Source organism: Brachyhypopomus gauderio, unplaced genomic scaffold (genome assembly GCF_052324685.1).
Source record: "Brachyhypopomus gauderio isolate BG-103 unplaced genomic scaffold, BGAUD_0.2 sc296, whole genome shotgun sequence".
Taxonomy (NCBI): domain Eukaryota; kingdom Metazoa; phylum Chordata; class Actinopteri; order Gymnotiformes; family Hypopomidae; genus Brachyhypopomus; species Brachyhypopomus gauderio.
In genome coordinates, this window is record NW_027507117.1 from 95,001 (window position 1) to 115,222 (window position 20,222).

Here is a 20,222-nt window from a genome sequence, read left to right on the forward strand (position 1 = left end):
AGTCTTGAGAAGTAGGGAGGTGTTTGACACCTTTTATGGCTAATTGCTGATTCTGGAACAGTGAACTGGCAGGAGAAAGAGAAACTGAGAGAGAAGACAGCAGCACAGCCACAACAGACGCCCTCCACCCGGAGCAGACGCCCTCCGCCCACGGCAGACGCCCTCCGCCCACGGCAGACGCCCTCCGCCCGGAGCAGACGCCCTCCATCCGGAGCAGACACCAGAAACAGGGTGTGGGGAGAGAGAATGAATAATTTTAATAATAGTTAATAAATGACATTGATAATACATCTGTTTTCCCTTCCTCTCAGATAAAAAGCCTGGGTGTCATCCTCGACAACTCTTTATCCTTTAAATCACATATCAATAAAATTACCCAGTCCGCCTACTTTCATCTACGTAATATCAGTCGCCTTCGTCCTGCCCTTACACCACATACCTCTGCCATCCTTGTGCACAGCCTCGTCACTTCCCGCCTTGACTATTGCAATTCCCTGCTTTTTGGTCTTCCACACAAATCTCTCCATAAGCTTCAATTGGTTCAAAACTCAGCTGCCCGTATCATCACAAAAACCCCTTCATTCCACCATATCACACCTGTACTGTCTCAGCTCCACTGGCTCCCAATCAAGTTCCGTGTAGACTATAAAATTCTTCTACTCACTTTCAAAGCCATCCATAACCTTGCCCCACCCTATCTCTCTAATCTTCTCACTGTCGCTATTCCATCTCGCACTCTCAGATCTTCCTCTTCTGTTCACCTGACTGTCCCCTCTGCCCGTCTCACCACCATGGGGAGTAGAGCTTTTAGTCGCTCTGCTCCCCGGCTTTGGAATTCGCTGCCACCTGACATAAGGAACATAAACTCACTTCTACAGTTCAGATCCTCATTAAAGACTCACCTGTACAAGATTGCTTTTAATGTTTAACTGATCCATGTTTTACTGTGTCATATTTTATTGTTTCTCTTACTTGTATTTTATGTATGAGTTTATTTATTTTTTGCTGTTGTAATTGTAAAGTGTCCTTGAGTGTTAGAAAGGCGCTATTAAATAAAATGTATTATTATTATTATTATTAATAATGCCAATAATGTTAATAATTCATAATTGGTTAATAACATGAAAAACCAATAATGTTAGATGACAGTGACATTTGGGCATTAGTGCCAAGAGAAAAGTATGAAATTTGGGTCAAAACACAGAACTACTGCACGCTGAATTCTGCAAAGATATCCTGGAGTGAAGAGGAGGGTTTAATCTGGATATCCTGGAGTGAAGAGGAGGGTTTAATCTGGATATCCTGGAGTGAAGAGGAGGGTTTAATCTGGATATCCTGGAGTGAAGAGGAGGGTTTAATCTGGATATCCTGGAGTGAAGAGGAGGGTTTAATCTGGATATCCTGGAGTGAAGAGGAGGGTTTAATCTGGATATCCTGGAGTGAAGAGGAGGGTTTAATCTGGATATCCTGGAGTAAAGAGGAGGGTTTAATCTGGCCAGCAGAACTGAACCAGGCAGATTTACACTCCTTCTGGATACTAGAAAATATGCTGCCAATGGTGGTTCCACCTCCACCAATAAGAGGCAGTCTCACCTCACCACAAAGACTTTATCTGCGATAAACATACTCCAAATGACCCAGTACACCTACAGCTAAGAACAACCTAGAGAACAGATCTAGAGAACAAATCTAGAGAACAGACCTAGAGAACAGACCTAGAGAACAAATCTAGAGAACAGACCTAGAGAACAAATCTAGAGAACAGACCTAGAGAACAAATCTAGAGAACAGACCTAGAGAACAAATCTAGAGAACAGATCTAGAAAGCAGACCTAGAGAACAAATCTAGAGAACAGATATAGAGAACAGACCTAGAGAACAGACCAGCTCAGCCCCACACTGAAACTGACAAGAAGAACATAGCAAATTATACCCTGTAATGGAAAAATTAAATTAAGCATCAGAACAAATTCAAATGTTATGAATTACTTGATGATGAATACAAATTAGAAAATTACCTCATCAAAATTAAAGACAACAAACAAAGGCAAACCCTATCTACACAGAATGAGCGAATACAAGCTGGTGACAGTCAGACAGCAAAAACATGGCCAACACGGAGAAGACCTGCCCCGCTGTCTGTACGGACGGGACCTGCCCCGCTGTCTGTACGGACGGGACCTGCCCCGCTGTCTGTACGGACGGGACCTGCCCCGCTGTCTGTACGGACGGGACCTGCCCCGCTGTCTGTACGTACAGGAGAGACACTTCTTTCCAAAGTCCAAAATCCAAAACCATCACAGAATCCTTTCTGAATTATTAACAAAACCTCCATCACTTTCCCACACTGCCTGATTAATACTAGGGGACAATTCGTGAAGCACTGATTTAACAGGGCAAGAGAGTAAACACAGCTACACGCACAAACAACCTTGTTTCCTTTCTTACTGTTTACTTCATGTTCCATACTTGTTTATGGTGATCTGAAATTATGTTTGTTTTACTGTTGTTATTTTGTTTTTGTTTATCAAAGTTTACTTATTTTCTATAAAATATAAAACATAAATTCCTATATTAATAAAAAATACTATTACTTTGGCAGAATAGGTATTTTATATTTGCTAGATAGATAGATAGATAGATAGATAGATAGATAGATAGATAGATAGATAGATAGATAGATAGATGTAAATGACAAAAAATGTAATCAAATGAAAATATACAAGAATGCTGGCAGTAAGGCAGAGACCAGGCGAGGACATTCTAACTGTTTTTAAAAAGTAAACTTGCATAAAACAGAGCAAAATAGTCTCCGTAGGGGGAATAACCACAACAGATTTAGTGCGCCGATTAAAGCTGCTCCCAGCACCATGTGGTGAGAGTCGTCGGGCCGTATGAAGCCCTCGTCAGTAACGGCCGTGATTTACTGCCGATGCTGGTGTCTCCTCCAGGTCTCTGACTACAGTTTCCACCCAGCCTCTCTGAAAACGTGGAGGTTCTGGTGTCTCCTGGAGGTTCTGGTGTCTCCTCCAGGTCTCTGACTACAGTTTCCACCCAGCCTCTCTGAAAACGTGGAGGTTCTGTCGGATCCTGATCGCGGTCCGGGCCCTGTGCAACTCCCAGAGTGGGGCAGGACTCTGAAGGATGGGAGGGGTGGAGGTGCAGCAAACATCATGTGTGGGTGGAGGTGTGGGTGGAGGCTCTGTCACAGCTCCCACCGCCTGGACAGGGGCACGGGGCACCGGTACGGGGGACGCACGGAGGACGGGAGCCTGAGGCAGGGTGGACGTCACGATCTGGACAGGACATCAGGCGGCCCTGAGGACGAGCGTCCTGCCCTGAGTCCAACTGAGTCCAACTGAGTCTTGCTCAGGCTGACCAGTTCAGAGGACATAACCCGCTCCAGTGTGAGCACAACATCCCTTGTAGTTACATTTAATGTTGTGTGTGATTATAGCAAATGGCAGAGAAAATAAACACACGTCATTGTAATCAGGGCACGATGTTCAATATGACATCTTAGTAGGATATTTAAAGTCAGTGTAAATCAATTTTAGCTAAAAATTTAGAAAATGTAAAACAATTAAAAAGCAATTATTAATTCAAATCAACAAATGTCTGTATAAGACGGAACAAAAATTAGAGCATATGAAATGCCCACAATTTTGTGAGTTACTTTATTTTTAAAAAATCATAATGGATGTACAATATTTTGTTCAAAAGGTATTCTTATTGTTCAAAAGAAGTGTAATTTGGCTCTACCTCAGCCGGTTATTACAGCAACACAATGCTAAAGTGACTGAAACAGGATGGACAGCGATTAAACTGCCTGGGCTGGTTCTGCTAACATTAGTCCGTTATGGAGCCATCTAGCTCAGTGACTGGCCATGTGAGAAATAACGGTTCTCATCGAAATTTCGCTTTCGACATTAGAACGGGCAGACACCAAACGGTTAACCGTAGCGTGCCGAAGGGTGGAGGAGGGTTCAGGGAGAACCCCGGTTAGCTACACCCTTCTGTTGCCATGGCAATTAGGAGGGGTGAGAGAGTCATGAGTGTGAGAAACACGGACTGGAAGCGCAAATAGGAGCGGAGTGGTGTTGAAGGAAGTGTCATACGATGAAACGGACTTGAAGAGAAAGTTGTTGTCTACATCAGAGCACGATGCCATCGCGTCCCTCTAAGGTTGCGTGAGCAGAGCTGATGTAGTGACAGCACCTGCCATGGTGGTGGAGGCTGTAGACACTGTAGCCACGCAGTAGCGGTTAACCGCAGAGGACACGACAGCTTGGGAGTGGTGCCCACACAGTGCCGCAGGAACCGTCACACGTGTGTGTGTGTGTGTGTGTGTGTAAAAGAGAGAGTGAGAGCTAGTGACAGAGAGTGGATACCAAGCATTTGATGTGAGGACCCTAACTGACAGTAGCTAGTGCAGGTGAAACTGATCACCCCCACACCACACACACACACACACACACACACACACACACACACACACACACACACACACACTCCGTTGTTTGGGAGGACGGTGAGCTGCAGTCCAGACTCCATGCAGTGCCGCTGTCTGTGTTGATTAGTGAGTGTGTCAGAGGAGTTTGACTTTTTTTTTTACATTTGCACTCAACACTGATTCACTGTGACACACACCCTACCTCTCCTTAGAGAGAGAAGGAGATACGTACGTGTGTGTGTGTGTGTGTGTGTGTGTGTGTGTGTGTGTGTGTGTGTGTGTGTGTGTGTGTATCGAAACGATAAGTAAGTTTAGGTCAAACACTTCACTACTCATCCTGCTCTCAGTTCCACTCACACAACTCAAACAGACCAGAACAGCAACCCTGGCAGTGACCTTTGACCTTGTATACCCATGCGATTCTGAGTGCAAGGCGCTGGCCTGTCCAGGCATGCCCGAGAGCGTGTGTGTGTGTGTGTGTGTGTGTGGCACCACGCCTCATCGTCAAGGTAACAGAAAATGGTAATAAAATGGGAATCAAAGAAAGCACACAGACGTCTGCCTCCAGACACAGGAGTCTGAGCTCATCTGTTTAAAGGAGCCACTTTTACCAAAACTTACAAACAATATTTATGAGAGTGATTATAAAAATGGAAAAAATAATGAAGTTCAGTTCACAAGAGATGAAGAATCAGATGGCTTTGAAGTCCTCAAATAAACTCTGGTGCTCTACAGAGGGTCCCCTACAAGGAAGTGGCCATGTTTAATATAGACTTAGCACAAACGCTCTGAAACACGCAGGGCACTAGGTGAAACACGCAGGGCACTAGGTGAAACATGCAGGGCACTAGGGTGAAACACGCAGGGCAATAGGGTGAAACACGCAGGGCACTAGGGTGAAACACGCAGGGCACTAGGGTGAAACTCGCAGGGCACTAGGGTGAAACACACAGGGCACTAGGTGAAACACACAGGGCACTGTGGGGGGACTGTGTGTATGTGTGTGTGTGTGTGGGGAACTGTGTGTGTGTGGGGGGACCGTGTGTGTGTGTGAGGGGACCGTGTGTGTGTGTGAGGGCGACCGTGTGTGTGTGTGAGGGCGACCGTGTGTGTGTGTGAGGGCGACCGTGCGTGTGTGTGAGGGCGACCGTGCGTGTGTGTGAGGAGGACCGTGTGTGTGTGTGAGGGGGACCGTGTGTGTGTGTGAGGGGGACCGTGTGTGTGTGGGGGACCGTGTGTGTGTGGGGGGACCGTGTGTGTGTGTGGGGGGACCGTGTGTGTGTGTGGGGGGACCGTGTGTGTGTGTGAGGGGACCGTGTGTGTGTGTGTGAGGGGACCGTGTGTGTGTGAGGGGACCGTGTGTGTGTGTGTGAGGGGGACCGTGTGTGTGTGTGAGGGGGACCGTGTGTGTGTGTGAGGGGGACCGTGTGTGTGTGAGGTGACCGTGTGTGTGTGAGGTGACCGTGTGTGTGTGTGTGGGGACCATGTGTGTGAGGGGACTATGTGTGTGTGTGTGAGGTGACTGTGTGTGTGTGTGTGAGGTGACTGTGTGTGTGTGTGTGAGGTGACTGTGTGTGTGAGGTGACTGTGTGTGTGAGGTGACTGTGTGTGTGTGTGTGTGGGGACTGTGTGTGTGTGTGTGGGGAGTGTGTGTGTGAGGTGACTGTGTGTGTGTGTGTGTGGGGACTGTGTGTGTGAGGTGACTGTGTGTGTGTGTGTGAGGTGACTGTGTGTGTGTGTGTGGGGACTGTGTGTGTGAGGGCTCTCTTCTCTGTTCAGCTCTTATCACTGGCACTGCAGGTCTTTGTACTGGTAGCAGTGGGGGTCACTGTTGTTAAATGTATCTAATATTTAATCATCCTCTTTTGAATTTGGAGTAATTGCTCTACTTCAGCTCCACAGGTGTGATCTGTTGTTTATTTGTTGTTTTCCTGCAAACTTGCTGGATATGTTTACAAAATGTGGTGTGCAGAATTTCTGCTGGATGTTTGTACCATTGGTTGAACAACGGTACGAGGAGCAGGACTAGTAATATATCTGACTGAGATCCCAGCCAAATTTTATTTAGTATATGAATGTGAATTTGTCATTTAATTGATCATCATCACATATTTCCCCTCTCTCTCATGCATTTTGTTCTGCAACGCTCATCCTGTAGCCCCGCCCTGTTTAGGTGATCCTTTCTTCCTGTTCCTCTCTTTCCTTCCCCATCTGTTCCTTTTAGCTCACCCCCCCCCCCCCCCCCCCCCCTTATCTGCAGTGTTCTGCTGGCACTGAACCAGCTGCAGGAATGTGAACGCGGCCTGTTCTCTGAAGCAGCTATCACAGAGCTGTTCACACGCCCAGACGGCGTGAGCCCCAGACACGCCCAGACGGCGTGAGCCCCAGACACGCCCAGACGGCGTGAGACACGCCCAGACGGCGTGAGACACGCCCAGACGGCGTGAGACACGCCCAGACGGCGTGAGACCCAGACACGCCCAGACGGCGTGAGCCCCAGACACGCCCAGACGGCGTGAGCACCAGAGACGCCCAGACGGCGTGAGCCCCAGACACGCCCAGACGGCGTGAGCACCAGAGACGCCCAGACGGCGTGAGCCCCAGACACGCCCAGACGGCGTGAGCCCCAGACACGCCCAGACGGCGTGAGACACGCCCAGACGGCGTGAGACACGCCCAGACGGCGTGAGACACGCCCAGACGGCGTGAGACACGCCCAGACGGCGTGAGACACGCCCAGACGGCGTGAGCCCCAGACACGCCCAGACGGCGTGAGCCCCAGACACGCCCAGACGGCGTGAGCACCAGAGACGCCCAGACGGCGTGAGCCCCAGACACGCCCAGACGGCGTGAGCCCCAGACACGCCCAGACGGCGTGAGCCCCAGACACGCCCAGACACGCCCAGACGGCGTGAGCCCCAGACACACCCAGCTCCACCACCTCCATGGATCGGCGGGCCGGCCAACAACGCCCTGCACGCATCCACACTGAGACAACAGTAACTGACAGCTGCATGTCCAAGACATCCAGCCAATTACAAATAAAGGCCATTCAGAAATTATCTAAAACACCAGAAATATACGTTAAATAAACCCCCCAGTGTGGGTGTTTCGGCAAACACTTTACTTACAGTACGTCACAGTACATAATGGCTAAATAAGTCAAGCTGAAATATCAAACTGCTTGCTGACTCTTTAATGTCAGATTTCTAAAGGTCACAGAAAGGGTCAAGGGTTGTTACTGTTTTGTGGGGCTTTGTGTACTAGATAAAGTAATACAAATAAATACATTTTGACCTGAGAGACAGAGAGAGTATATAAGAGTGAGAGAGAGAGAGAGAGAGAGAGAGAGAGAGAAAGAGAGAGAGGGTGGGGGGGATAGAGCGAAAGAATGGAGAGAGCATGATAGTGACTGTCACAGACGAGTGTGTGTGGTGACTGTCACAGACGAGTGTGTGTGGTGACTGTCACAGACATGTGTGTGGTCACTGTGAGTGCTGAGACAGAACAGATCTCTGTTAATGTAGTTTCTATTTATTAATTCTGCTAGTGATCTACTTTTCATCACATTTTTACTTCTTTTATGATTTTGTTAACCTAAAATCATTATTCATATTTCCACAGATCATATTCATCACATTCCTGACTCTATATTCTTTATACCTGATAATTGTAATTGATGTAGTCATGCCAATAAAGCTATCTTGAACTGAATGAGAGGTAAGCAGAGAGGGAGAGAGAGAGAGAAGGAGAGAGAGAGAAATAGATAGATAGAGAGGGAGAGAGAGAGCGAGAGAGATAGATAGAGAGAGAAGGAGGGAGGGAGAGAGAGAGAGGGAGAGAGAGAAATAGATAGATAGAGAGGGAGAGAGTGAGATAGAGAGAGAGATAGATAGAGAGGGAGGGAGGGAGAGAGAGAGATATTCGTACATTGGAAGGCATCCCAGACAAACAGCTTGATTCACTGTTTGACTGTGACGAGGCACCTAGTGAGGGGTGTACACACACACACACACACCCACACCCACACACACACATACCCATACACACACACACACACACACATACCCACACACACACATACCCATACACACACACACACACACACACACACACATACCCATACACACACACACACCCACGCACCCCATGTATATAAAATCAGGTTGCTTCTGCTCCCAACCGTTCTGCTTGTGACAGCGCCCCCTGCAGGGAGAGGTGGGACGTAACAACGTTGCCAAAGCCCCACACACACGCCAATCCCACTAACACACTCTCTCAACCAATCACAATTTCATGTCTGTATGAGACCACCAGCCAATCAAACAAACTACAGAACATCATAAACATGTAAAACATCATAAAACATCAACCATGTCATCCAATCAGTGGGTCCTGTTGTTAAGGAAGCAACCAGAAGCATTATTTATTTAAAACATGTTACGCATTGTATCTCTGACTAAAATAAGTACTGTATTTCGAGTGAGCGATGTGTCTTGCGGGGGCTGAAATACTGTCAGGATGGACTTAATGAGACACACTTTGAATGAGACACACTGAGTGAGACACACTGTGTGCTGCTATAAGAAGTGAATTAGCTTCAAATTCACTTCTGTTTCCACCAAACACACAGTTGATCAGTTATCACTGTGACCTCAGGAGAGAAGCATACACAGAGGGGGGTGGAGAGAGAGAGAGAGAGAGAGAGAGAGAGATGGGAGGATGGATTGAAATGGAGAGATGAGAGAGAGTTGGAAATGAGAGATGAAGAGAGTTCAGACAAGAGATAGACTGCAAAGATTTCAGGCAACACTAAAATGGTGTTTCTGCAATGGGAGAGAGGGGAGAACTGTGTGTGTGTGTGTGTGTGTGTGTGTGTGTGTGTGTGTGTGTGTGTGTGTGTGTGTGTGTTAGTTTATGTGAGTCGTTTCCTAGAGTCCTTTTCAGCACCTGCTCAGACTCTCACACACACACACACACACACCCTCTCATAGCAGTATCACACTCATATACTCACACACACACACACACACCCTCTCATAGCAGTATCACACTCATATACTCACACACACACACACACCCTCTCATAGTAGTACCACATACTAATATACTCTCTCACACACACACACACCTTCTCATAGCAGTGTTAGTCACACACACACACACACACACACACACACACACACACACACACACACAGTCATCATTACACTGTGTTCAGCAGGACGGTGTGCAGACTCGTGTGGTGAGGGAAGGTTCTCTGCTAGCTGCATGTAGAACAAACACTCTAGTGGAGCAACTCTTCATATTCTACAGGATTTAACGGGCCTCTTTGTGCTCAAATGTGTACTTGTGTGTGATCGTAGCCCCCAGTGAACATGAGTCTAAACTTGTGTGGAATTGAAATGCTTTGTGCCTTTTAAACCATTTGATCACATGGGACCTTCATCCATACTGCACCACAGAGAAACAGCCGGCGCTTATCGTGTGTATGTGTGTGTGTGTGTTCGTCATGAACCCGAGAGTGTCACATAAAGCAATCAGGTGTGAGAGCTGAGTGAACTGCTGAGGTGAAGTTTGTTCCATTAAGCAAAATAAAGAATCTGATCCCAGATCAGGAGACCTGAACGATCACAGCACCACTCAAGTCACCTCAGGTCCCTCAGGCTGACCGAATTAGTGTTTCCCTTACAAACCCACGCTGTCCACCCAGGTCAGCTCTAATGGAAGAGAGGTCAACTTTCTGAAGACGGTGAAGAAATGAAGGAAGATGTGAGAGGCAGAGAAATGGAGAGAGAGGGGGGTGGGGGTTAGGATTTTACCCTTCGTAACATTCTCCTGTTTCCTCAGAAAGCAAATGATAAGTAATAAATGCTTTCCTCACAACTGGTGCCTCGTCATTACGTGACGTCAGCAGTATTGTCAGATCTACAGTAGCACAACCTTCTTCATTTCCATTTACCTTCATCCTATACGAGAACAGATCCAAACGTCTGTAACAAACTCTTCATGTTCTGCTACAGGGTGGTGTGTCAGTGTTGGGGGTGATACACCCATCCACCATATGTTGAGCTCTGGAGTCCAGAGAGCTGTTTGGAACATCCCCGTGGCGACACAGACACGCCCCCCCAGGGGGCACAACTGAGACACGCCCCCTGGGGACAGTGGTCGATTTGTGCCCCAGGGTGCGTGGTCCAGTTGTGCCCCACGGGGTGTATGCTTCAGCTGTGCCCTCTCCGGGGGGGTGGCGTGTGTGTCGCTGTGGGGATGTAACAGCTCACCCACCCACAGAGAGGGGTAGAATTGCTTTAGTGCCCTCAAAGAGGGCAGAATCACTCAAGTGGCCCCAGAGAGGGAAGGGGCAGTGTGTAGGGGCAAACTCCAGAGTAAGGTCAGCTTGCCGGTGTGTGTGACTGATGTGGGCTGGGTCAGGTGTAGTGACTCTGGGGTAATCACAACCAATCAATGAGAGCCAAGGTTTCACCTGCTCATTGAAACAAACCAGACAGCCAATCAGAGATCTCAGGACAAGGGGAGGCGGGGTCACAGTGGACTTGTCCCTAACATTCACCCACACACACACACATCCGTGACTCAGAGCAGACATCCCTGCAGAAGAGACCAGGCTGGCACTAAGTGATCAAACAAACAGCTTGGACTTGGGATGAATCTTGGCCTGGAGTTTGGAAAGGAACACAAACAGCAAGCTGTGTGTGTGTGTGTGTGTGTGTGTGTGTGTGTGTGTGTGTGTGTGTGTGTGTGTGTGTGTGTGTGTGTGTGTGTGGGAGTGAGTGGATGGGTGTGTGTGTGTGTGTTGATGTGGATGGATGTGTGTGTGTGTGTGTGTGTGTGTGTGTGTGTGTGTGTGTGTGTGTGTGTGTGTGTGTGTGTGTGTGTGTGTGTGTGTACGAAAGCTCTAAATGAAAGGCAATTGTCTTGTGTCTGTGAATGATTAAATATGTTCACCTTTTCTGGATAATTTAAGAATTAGACTGTGAAATTGAAAGAAAACTGTGGAAATGAAGACAGAAGAGATACAAGGAGGAAATTAGAAATGAAGTTCCGACATGAGCAGTTAGGAACAGACTGCCAACCATCCCAGTGAGCACTGCTGCTTCAACTGGGAGGACTGGTAGCTCCACCACACCACCCAGGCACTCAGCGTCCCAGCAGGAAGGGAACTCGGGGAGGTCAGAGGTCAGTCTGAAGCAGTGCCGGCGCCAGGACATATACAGTGAGGGGGCGTCAGAAAATTTCGAGGTGGCGAATGTAACTTGTTGAATGGAGAGGGGGGGGGGGGGGGGGCGTAAGTTGTTGAGCGGGGGGAGGGGGGTGGCGGCGTGTGACGATTGTCGAGCGGGCGAGGGGGCGCTGTACAGCGATTGTTGTAAAATAAATGGGTCTTATTATTTACGTTGAGGGGGCGGGACACCTCACCTGAGGGGGCAACGCCCCCTTTCGCCCCCCCACCAAGCCGTTCAACCGAATACTAAAGTTCAATTCAATGTTTGTATTTACAATCATTTTTAATCTACTGAGAAGGAATGAATGTTGACTTTGAAATGTTACTTCAAGAGCACACTGCAGGGATCAGGGATGTCCAAACATTTCTAGTTGAGGGCCAGAAGTTGAAAACTATGCGCGGTCACGGGCCACAGACCAGTGATGGAGCTAAAGGGGAGGCAGGGCCCCAACAGAGCCCTTACCACCCCAACTGCCCCCCCCCCCCCCCCCCCCCCAACAGAGCCCTCACCACCCCTACTGCCCCCCCCCCCCCCCCCAACAGAGTCCTCACCACCCCTACTGCCCCCCCAACAGAGCCCTCACCACCCCTACTGCCCCCCCCCAACAGAGCCCTCACCACCCCTACTGCCCCCCCCCCCAACAGAGTCCTTACCACCCCTACTGCCCCCCCCCCCCAACAGAGCCCTCACCACCCCTACTGCCCCCCCCAACAGAGCCCTCACCACCCCTACTGCCCCCCCCCAACAGAGCCCTTACCACCCCTACTGCCCCCCCCCCCCCCCCCCAACAGAGCCCTTACCACCGCTACTGCCCCCCCCAACAGAGCCCTTACCACCCCTACTGCCACCGCACTGGAAATGGGCATTTTAAGAGAAATATTTGTTTCCTTTCGTTCATCATTTGTATATGGACACCTCTGATAAAGCCTTGCTCACCCGTTGGCCACACCTTGAATAAACGTCTAGTTCCGCCACTGCCACGGACATAATAAATACGATTCCGCTTCCTTTTTTATTTAATTACCTTACTTGAAGTTCCAATCGTTGACAGAGTTGTGGAAACTAGGATTTCACTAATTTCACTCACCAGTTAATAATCCTAATAAGAACTGCGATATCGGGCCTTGGATGGAGTCTCACCTACACCTAGGGCTGTGACGATAACCGCATTACTGCAATACCGCGGTTATGTAGTGCCTACCGCGGTGTTGAGCTCATTACCGTGGTTTATCTATTTATTTATCTATAAAAGGAATCGTTTCCATTGCGAAAAAACATGGAAAAACGTTTTAATTGCGATCGCTGTGTACACGAGAGGAACAGTCCATTAAATAAATGGGGATTGGGGGATGGGGGGTGTGCACTGGATTTTTGTGCCCGATTACTGTATTTTCCGGAGTATAAAGCCCTATCCGGACGGGATTAGTTTCTCAGGGGGTCCTGGGGTAATTTTCTCTTTTACGGGGGGTCCTCTGTGATTTTAATCCCGTCCGGAACGAGCATGTCCGTGTTTTTCTCAGACGTCCTCAGAGAAAATTACAGGCGGAATTACCTACTGTTTTTCGCTGTACTCCGTGGTCGTCTGGTAATTTTAGTCCCGTCCGGATCCACATGTCTGAGTTTATACATGCAGACATCACCTCGCGTTTAATAAAACAGCTATATGTCCACTGCCACGCACCGTAGTTACACGTTGGGCGCGCGTTTTCACGGAGATCCACGTAAAGACAGCGGCGAGCGAAAATGGATTTACTGGATTTTTTAATGGATTTATTTTATTTTATTTAACGGATTTATTTAGCTATTTACATTCATTAGCGATTTTTTATAATGTGTTTTCTGTATTGGTTTAACAAAATAGCTTAACTTAAACGGAGATCTTAAATGCTGAACTGAACAGTAGTAAAGTTAAAAGTTAAAAAGGAATCATCAGAGTTGGCAGTGTGACATTATTAAACATGCTATCACGTGACAAGGCGATGTCATGTGACCGAGAAAGCCAAAAACTCGCGGGTCCTCCTGTTTTTTCAATTGCTGTCCGGATGCAAGAGTTTTATCACTGAGTACAAGGGTGAAATATTTTTCACAGACGTCCCCCTGAAAAACTAATCCCGTCCGGATAGGGCTTAATTCACTACTTTTTCACCCCACAATTTGAACCATGAGGTTTATAATGGGCTGCAGCTTTTCTGTAGATTTCTTTACCCGTCAGGGTTGGAGCTGAAAGTTAATCAGGTGGTAGGACAAAGTTGTAAATCAAAGAAGAAAGTGCTCATTTTCATTTAACTCATGCAAGCAGCAGGCACGACGGAGAATTTTTTTCAAGCCATCATGTGTTGTGCCGAATTCCGACTCCCCTCGTTTGCACACGCATAAAGACGCTACAGATGATATTAGGGAGTTACAGTGACTATAACTTAGTACACTGAGCACTGTAGTTTAACTAGATATTTAGACATAATACTGCTATAATACTGCGAGGTCATTGTCAGAGGTGAACTTCGGTATAGCAAGTGTGTATTTTATTTAAAATAATTAACACCCTTGAACCCTTGAGTGTGGTTTTGGACATAGATAATGCCGTTTGCAGTGATGGATAATTAAAGTCTAGCTCTTATTTATGCATAGAAACATAAATCGACAATATTATCTGTATCGTATTTATGCGCAGAATAACGTGGCAAGTCGGAATTCGACACAACACTGTCGGACATGAAATGCTACAGGCACCGTTCAGAAACTGATCAGGGGTGAGCGCTAAGAACGTTTTGGGAAACTCACTCCAGTTCAGTTAAATGTATGTGGCTTTATTTTGGCCCGGTGCGGACGCTGAACTCGCGACGTATTTGCAGGAGGAAGCCCTCGATTCGCATTCTGACCCACTTGCCCAGTGGCGGAAAAATCAAAATGGATTCCCTCTTCTGTCAAACATTGCCAGAAAACATGACCGTTTGTGCCACGAGTACTCCATTTCCATATTCAGCACGGCAGGCAACATTGCCACCTCGTTTAGATCGTCCTTTAAACCGGACAAAATGAACATGTTGGTTTGTCTTGCAAGGAACATGAAGATGGAAAAATAAGATATTTATAATAAACGTTATTCACGTCATTATTAACAATATTATGGCCATAATTTTGCGTAAAGTATTTACGACGAATTAAGTATTTGTTAATTTAAAAGTGCATGTTTTTATTTATAAACTATAATGTAATAAGGGGGAGGGGGGGGGGGGGGTTACCGCGGTTATACGTTGCTCTTTCACCGCGGTAAGAAAAAATCCATACCGTCACAGCCCTAGCTACACCCTCAACATTTCTCCATGGACGCCATTCGCTCTCCCGCCAAGACCGGAGCTCCGTCAGGGGACACTCCACACAACTTGACCAAGAGAGAGAGAGACTTTCAATGGAAACTGATACAGCGTCAAAATACCCTTTCCCGTTGGTGTACCGGTGAGGTGTACTCTTGCTGAAATTATTTAATTATCGACATTCAAAACAACAAAACCGTAACTGAGGCACGTCTGAAGCGATATCACTTTGATAACAGATTGAATCAGAAACGCCATCTTGGCCCAATACTTGCTGCTTTAAGTTTGTAGATGGTAAACTGTTTCTTGCCCTGCACGTTATACTTTAGCGAGGCATTCTTGTATAAATTCAGCCTCTAAAGGGTTTCCCCGCTGAGCTATGAGCTGAGATATATCTAGTTAACAGGCCAGCTAGGTGTTTCAGCTCCTCTTTTCGTTCTCCACTGCATGATTAGAGTGATGTTTTCTTTTGTATTGTGTCTTCACAGTAAACTCCTTCATTACAATAACCGTTTATTCACAAATTACACAAACACACTTCCCTCAGAACTCAGGGGAAAAAAATATCCGTTTTCCAAAGGTGCCTAAAATATTATATATTTTGTGTCTTCAAAGCAGCCACGTCTGTGCAAAAGCTCGGGAACATTAAGACGGACGTAACGTAGTTGTTAACGTTTAGAGTTGAGGAGATACGGAGAGATTTGATTTTACATTATAGGAACATTGAATGTGGCATTTGTCTTGGTTTTACGTGATACCAACACGCAGTGACACTTGGGGTCTCGATTTTTAAAAACTGCTTAAAAAGCAGACTCACTTTCATTTTATTTCTGAAATACCTGGCAGGCAGTTTCAAAATCGTTAATGGGGCACATTTTGGACCTCTGGCATACTGGTTTAGCATAAAAATACTGACTGGATCGATGTGTCAGTTGACTTCTCACCTTGTGTGGGTAGAGTGTGTGGCAGACCTGCAAAACGTCCTGAACAACTAGCAGCACAGACATACGTCAGGCTCTTCTTTATTCTCTCTCTCTCTCTCTCTCTCTATCTCTCTATCCAAGTGCATCTGTCTGTCTTCCTATCTAAGATTCTACATGGACAAGGGAGCATATGTCTGTCCATCTATCTGTTTGATTGAAAGTGTGTGTGTGTGTGTGTGTTTAGCACATCTAGCAACACTCTTACAGAAAATAATTGCCTGATTAGTTTAGGAATGAATGCGTGGGAAACAAATGCACTTGCACGTGCACACACACACACACACACACACACACAGGGAACATAAGTGGCACTCTAGCTAAAACCAGGAACAAAGTGACAGCACTGAAAACAATAAGGAATAAGTACATGCGTGTGTGTGTGTGTGAGAGAGAGAGAGGTGAAGACAGAGAGAGAGAGAGAGAGAGAGAGAGAGAGAGAGAGAGAGGTGAAGACAGAGAGGTAAAAGGTTGATTTCTCTGACTCTTCAAGTGGCACTGAAGCAAGAGAGTCAGGGAGGAGACAGGTAACTATGACAACAGTATTATCATGTAATGTCGGCCTGGAAAGACTCAAAGTGCATCTGCAAATTGATGTGAATCAGGAATGTCACGTTGTACCATACAGGAACTCCACAACCTGAGGTCTTACGGTCATGTGTGTGTACGTGTGTGTATGTGCGAGTCTGTGTCAGTGTGTGTACGCCTGTGTGTTTGTGCGGGTCTGTGTCAGTGTGTGTGCACGTGTGTGTATGTGCGAGTCTGTGTCAGTGTGTGTATGCGTGTGTGTGTGTCAGAGTGTGTGTGTATCCTATTTCACCTTAATACCACAACCTCAACAGCACGAAGGAGAACATGTCTGGAAACTATTTCCACATCAATTCATAGAATAGTTTCCCTACACACACACACGCGCACACACAAAACACACACACACACACATACACACACACCTCCAGCTGTGAGGAATCATCCCATGACATTTCAAACAGCTGGACATGAACTCATCCCAAACACTCCCAGCAGTGCTCTTCCTCAGCGATCAGCCCTACACACACACACACACACACACACACACACAGGTAGGATTGCGTAGCTGCTACGGAGGGCAGCGGCGTCTGTGTTGTTGTGTCTGTGTTTCTGTGTCTTTCCCCTGTCCAGAGGAGAACGTGGCCAGTGAGGACGTTTGTGTTTACAGTCACTATGGACACAACGACCTACATGGAGGTTCGCTTAGGACACTACTGCCCACGAAACACTCACACATGCACATCACACATGACGTTTGAAGATAAAAGCCCAGAGGAAGGAATATTCCCCCAGTCCCTCCAACACCACGACTCGGGCGCTGATGGTCATCCACTCCACCCTGACAGGGTCCAAGTGACCGTGGTTCTGGGGTTTTAGTGGCATGGACTCACCTCACTTTTTGGAGCTGATCGAGGATTGTTTGACCCAGATAACACATTAGTGTCTCATCACTACAAACAGGCTTCCTTATCAAATCAGAATTTGAAGCAAATTTTGGGGAATTTTCTCCCAGTGCTGGCTGCTATGTTCAGATAGAAGTTGCTCAAACGTTCCAGTGTTAATTGAATTAGAAATGATAAGATTATACAGTATGTAGCCTGCAGACCTGCTGGTACCAACGATGCCCAGACGTACCATCAGATTACATGTTAACGTCTCAGTGACATCCTGCAATATGGGAGTTCATATTCACAACATAGATCTCATCACAATGTTTAGAACACACTCCCAATTCATTTATTCAGAATATTTACTACGTTAATGTAACACATGATATTAGCATTTCTAGCAGTTGCCTATGTCTGCTCAATAACCTGTGATGCATACAAACACACCTCAGTACTACACACATGTGAAACTGAACACATCTGTGTGTTGTGTGTGTGTTAGTTAACGTGTGTATGTGTATGTAGTGTGTGTGTGTACATCTGTGTGTGTATGTAGTGTGTGTGTGATGTCTATGTAGTGTGTGTAGTGTGTGGGCATGTAGTGTGTGTGTGTTTCATATATATGCAGAAGAAGTCTGCATGCGTGCACACGTGTTTCACTGACTGCTGGGATTAGGGTTAGATGTTAAGAGTTAGTGTTAGAGTTCTGGGTAGTGTTGGAGTTAGGGTTAGTGTTAGGGTTGGAGTCTGGCAGGCGTGCAGAGATAACTCTAGTGAATCTCGGGTGTCTAGGGCATCCAGCTGGTGGGCAGGTGACCCATGACCCGGAACAACATGGCTCAGTCCCTACATGAGTGGAGTTCTACGCTTGGGAGAGCAGAGCTTCCGATCCGAGTTATCGGATCACACTGGCTGTCCACATCCTGCTCACGTTTCACCAGCAGACAACAGGCCAAGGAACCGAATCAGCTCCCGAGGCTTCTTACACGTGTGACGAACCCAAACAATCTGGTTCACGTTTCCTGTCTGACCAACGTGACCTAAGACAATCTTGTGTTTTGATACAAAAAAAACCAGCAGCGTGGTTAGCAGGGTCAGGACGGGTGCAGGGAGCAGGACTGTAGAGCACAGCGTAGCAGCCGTGCACGTGTGAGGCGTGTGTGCACGTGTGAGGCGTGTGTGCACGCTCGTGTCTGTAGGTGTGTGCGCGTTCATGTTTTGTGCACGTCTGATGGTTCATCTGGGCTGAGACTGCTCCGATAATGTCTAAGCGTGCCTCTCGATTTTCAGTGGAGCAAACCTACGACCCCCAGAGCCACCGACATCTGTCTCTATTTCCATGTGTGTGTGTGTGTGTGTGTGTGTGTATGAGCTTTCATCTTCAGTCGAATAGGTTTATGAGGTTTTGTTAAGGGCCTGAGGATCTTACCAACAGTTGCTGCAGGCCCTCAGTGGTGTGTAGGTTAGCCAGTCTCTCCAGGACCAAGCAATGACCCCACTTCACCATGACGATTCATGTGTGTGTGTGTGTGTGCAATCTGGCTGTTTCCAGGGTTGCGGGGCTGTTTCCAGGGTTGCAGGGCTGTTTCCAGGGTTGCGGGGGCAACACGTGGTGTGTGTGTGTGTGTGTGTGTGCAGCGGTAGCTGATCCGTATGTGTTAATCAAGCTCCTCCACCGTGTTCTCACACACGCCGCAATTCACGCAGCACGTGCGATCACCATTCCGCTTCTAAAGAGTTCTGAAAGTGACTAATCTACACGTAGACGTGAGAACTATAAATTCCATTTAACGGCGGTTGTAAACCCTTCAGGAAACCTGCCGCAGCCATTCATCCACACACATTAACAGCAGGCAGCGTCTGCCGGGTTCTGGACTAGACCAGCAGCGTCTGCCGGGTTCTGGACTAGACCAGGCAGCGTCTGCTCTACAGTGGGAGATATGTGCGTGTGCAATGTTTGTTACAAACATACAGAAAACATAAAACAGAAGTAAAAGTAGATTTGTGAAAGAGAGACAAGAACCAGCCAGACTCTAGAACCAGCCAGACTCTAGAAACCAGCCAGACTCCAGAACCAGTCAGGGCTCTAGAACCAGCCACTCTAGAACATCGGAATCTAGAACCAGCCAGGCTCTAGAACCATTTAGGCTGTAGAGACAGCCAGACCCAGAAGAACTCCTAAAGCTCAATGAAGAAGACATTAGTACTAAATTACACTCAAGACAATCTGTTCAATATATACAAATCAATAAAGCCGGCTTAAGATTGACGATCACGCTGCGCTTATGAATAAGTAATGACCAAGGCAGGAACCAGCCCAAGGGACCCGCTTCCGGACCAGAAATATGAAACCACGTCAGCAGCACCAGAATCTCCAATATACGTGCGAGTGTGTATACGTGTGTGTGTACATACCTGCGTGTGTGTAAACGTGTGTGTACATGCGTGTGCGTAAACGTGTGTGTACACACGTGCGTGTGCATTCATTACCTCTGGCTCATGATCTTGTATGCGTCGGGCAGGTAGCAGCGTGTGTTCTCCATCTGGGCCGGGTCCGCGTCACAGATCTTATCGTCTGTGCGGCCGTAGTTGGCGCTCTCGATCATGATGACATCGGTACCGGGGCAGCGCAGCTCTATGGGGTAACTCTCACACGACAGCTCCCTCCGCACCACAGCCATGGGGACTGGGGCCCGGCTGAAGGCTGCACCACACACACACACACACACACACACACACACAGAATAATCACTGATTAATTCATTGTACTGCCAATTCTAAACAATTTCAATAACAACAAAACAATTAGTATT

At 47.3% G+C, this 20,222-nt stretch overlaps 1 protein-coding gene across 1 annotated transcript in view; it reads right to left on the minus strand.

Annotated features, from left to right (window-relative positions):
* The window catches only part of LOC143504544 (adhesion G protein-coupled receptor L3-like), a 110,909-nt gene extending 90,801 nt beyond the window's left edge, over positions 1 to 20,108 (minus strand). The window contains exon 1 of the mRNA XM_076995950.1: positions 19,900 to 20,108. Coding sequence (XP_076852065.1) covers positions 19,900 to 20,090 — 191 coding nt within the window. The 5' untranslated portion in view covers positions 20,091 to 20,108. The remainder of the gene's footprint in view (positions 1 to 19,899) is intronic.
* Positions 20,109 to 20,222: the final 114 nt, after the last annotated feature.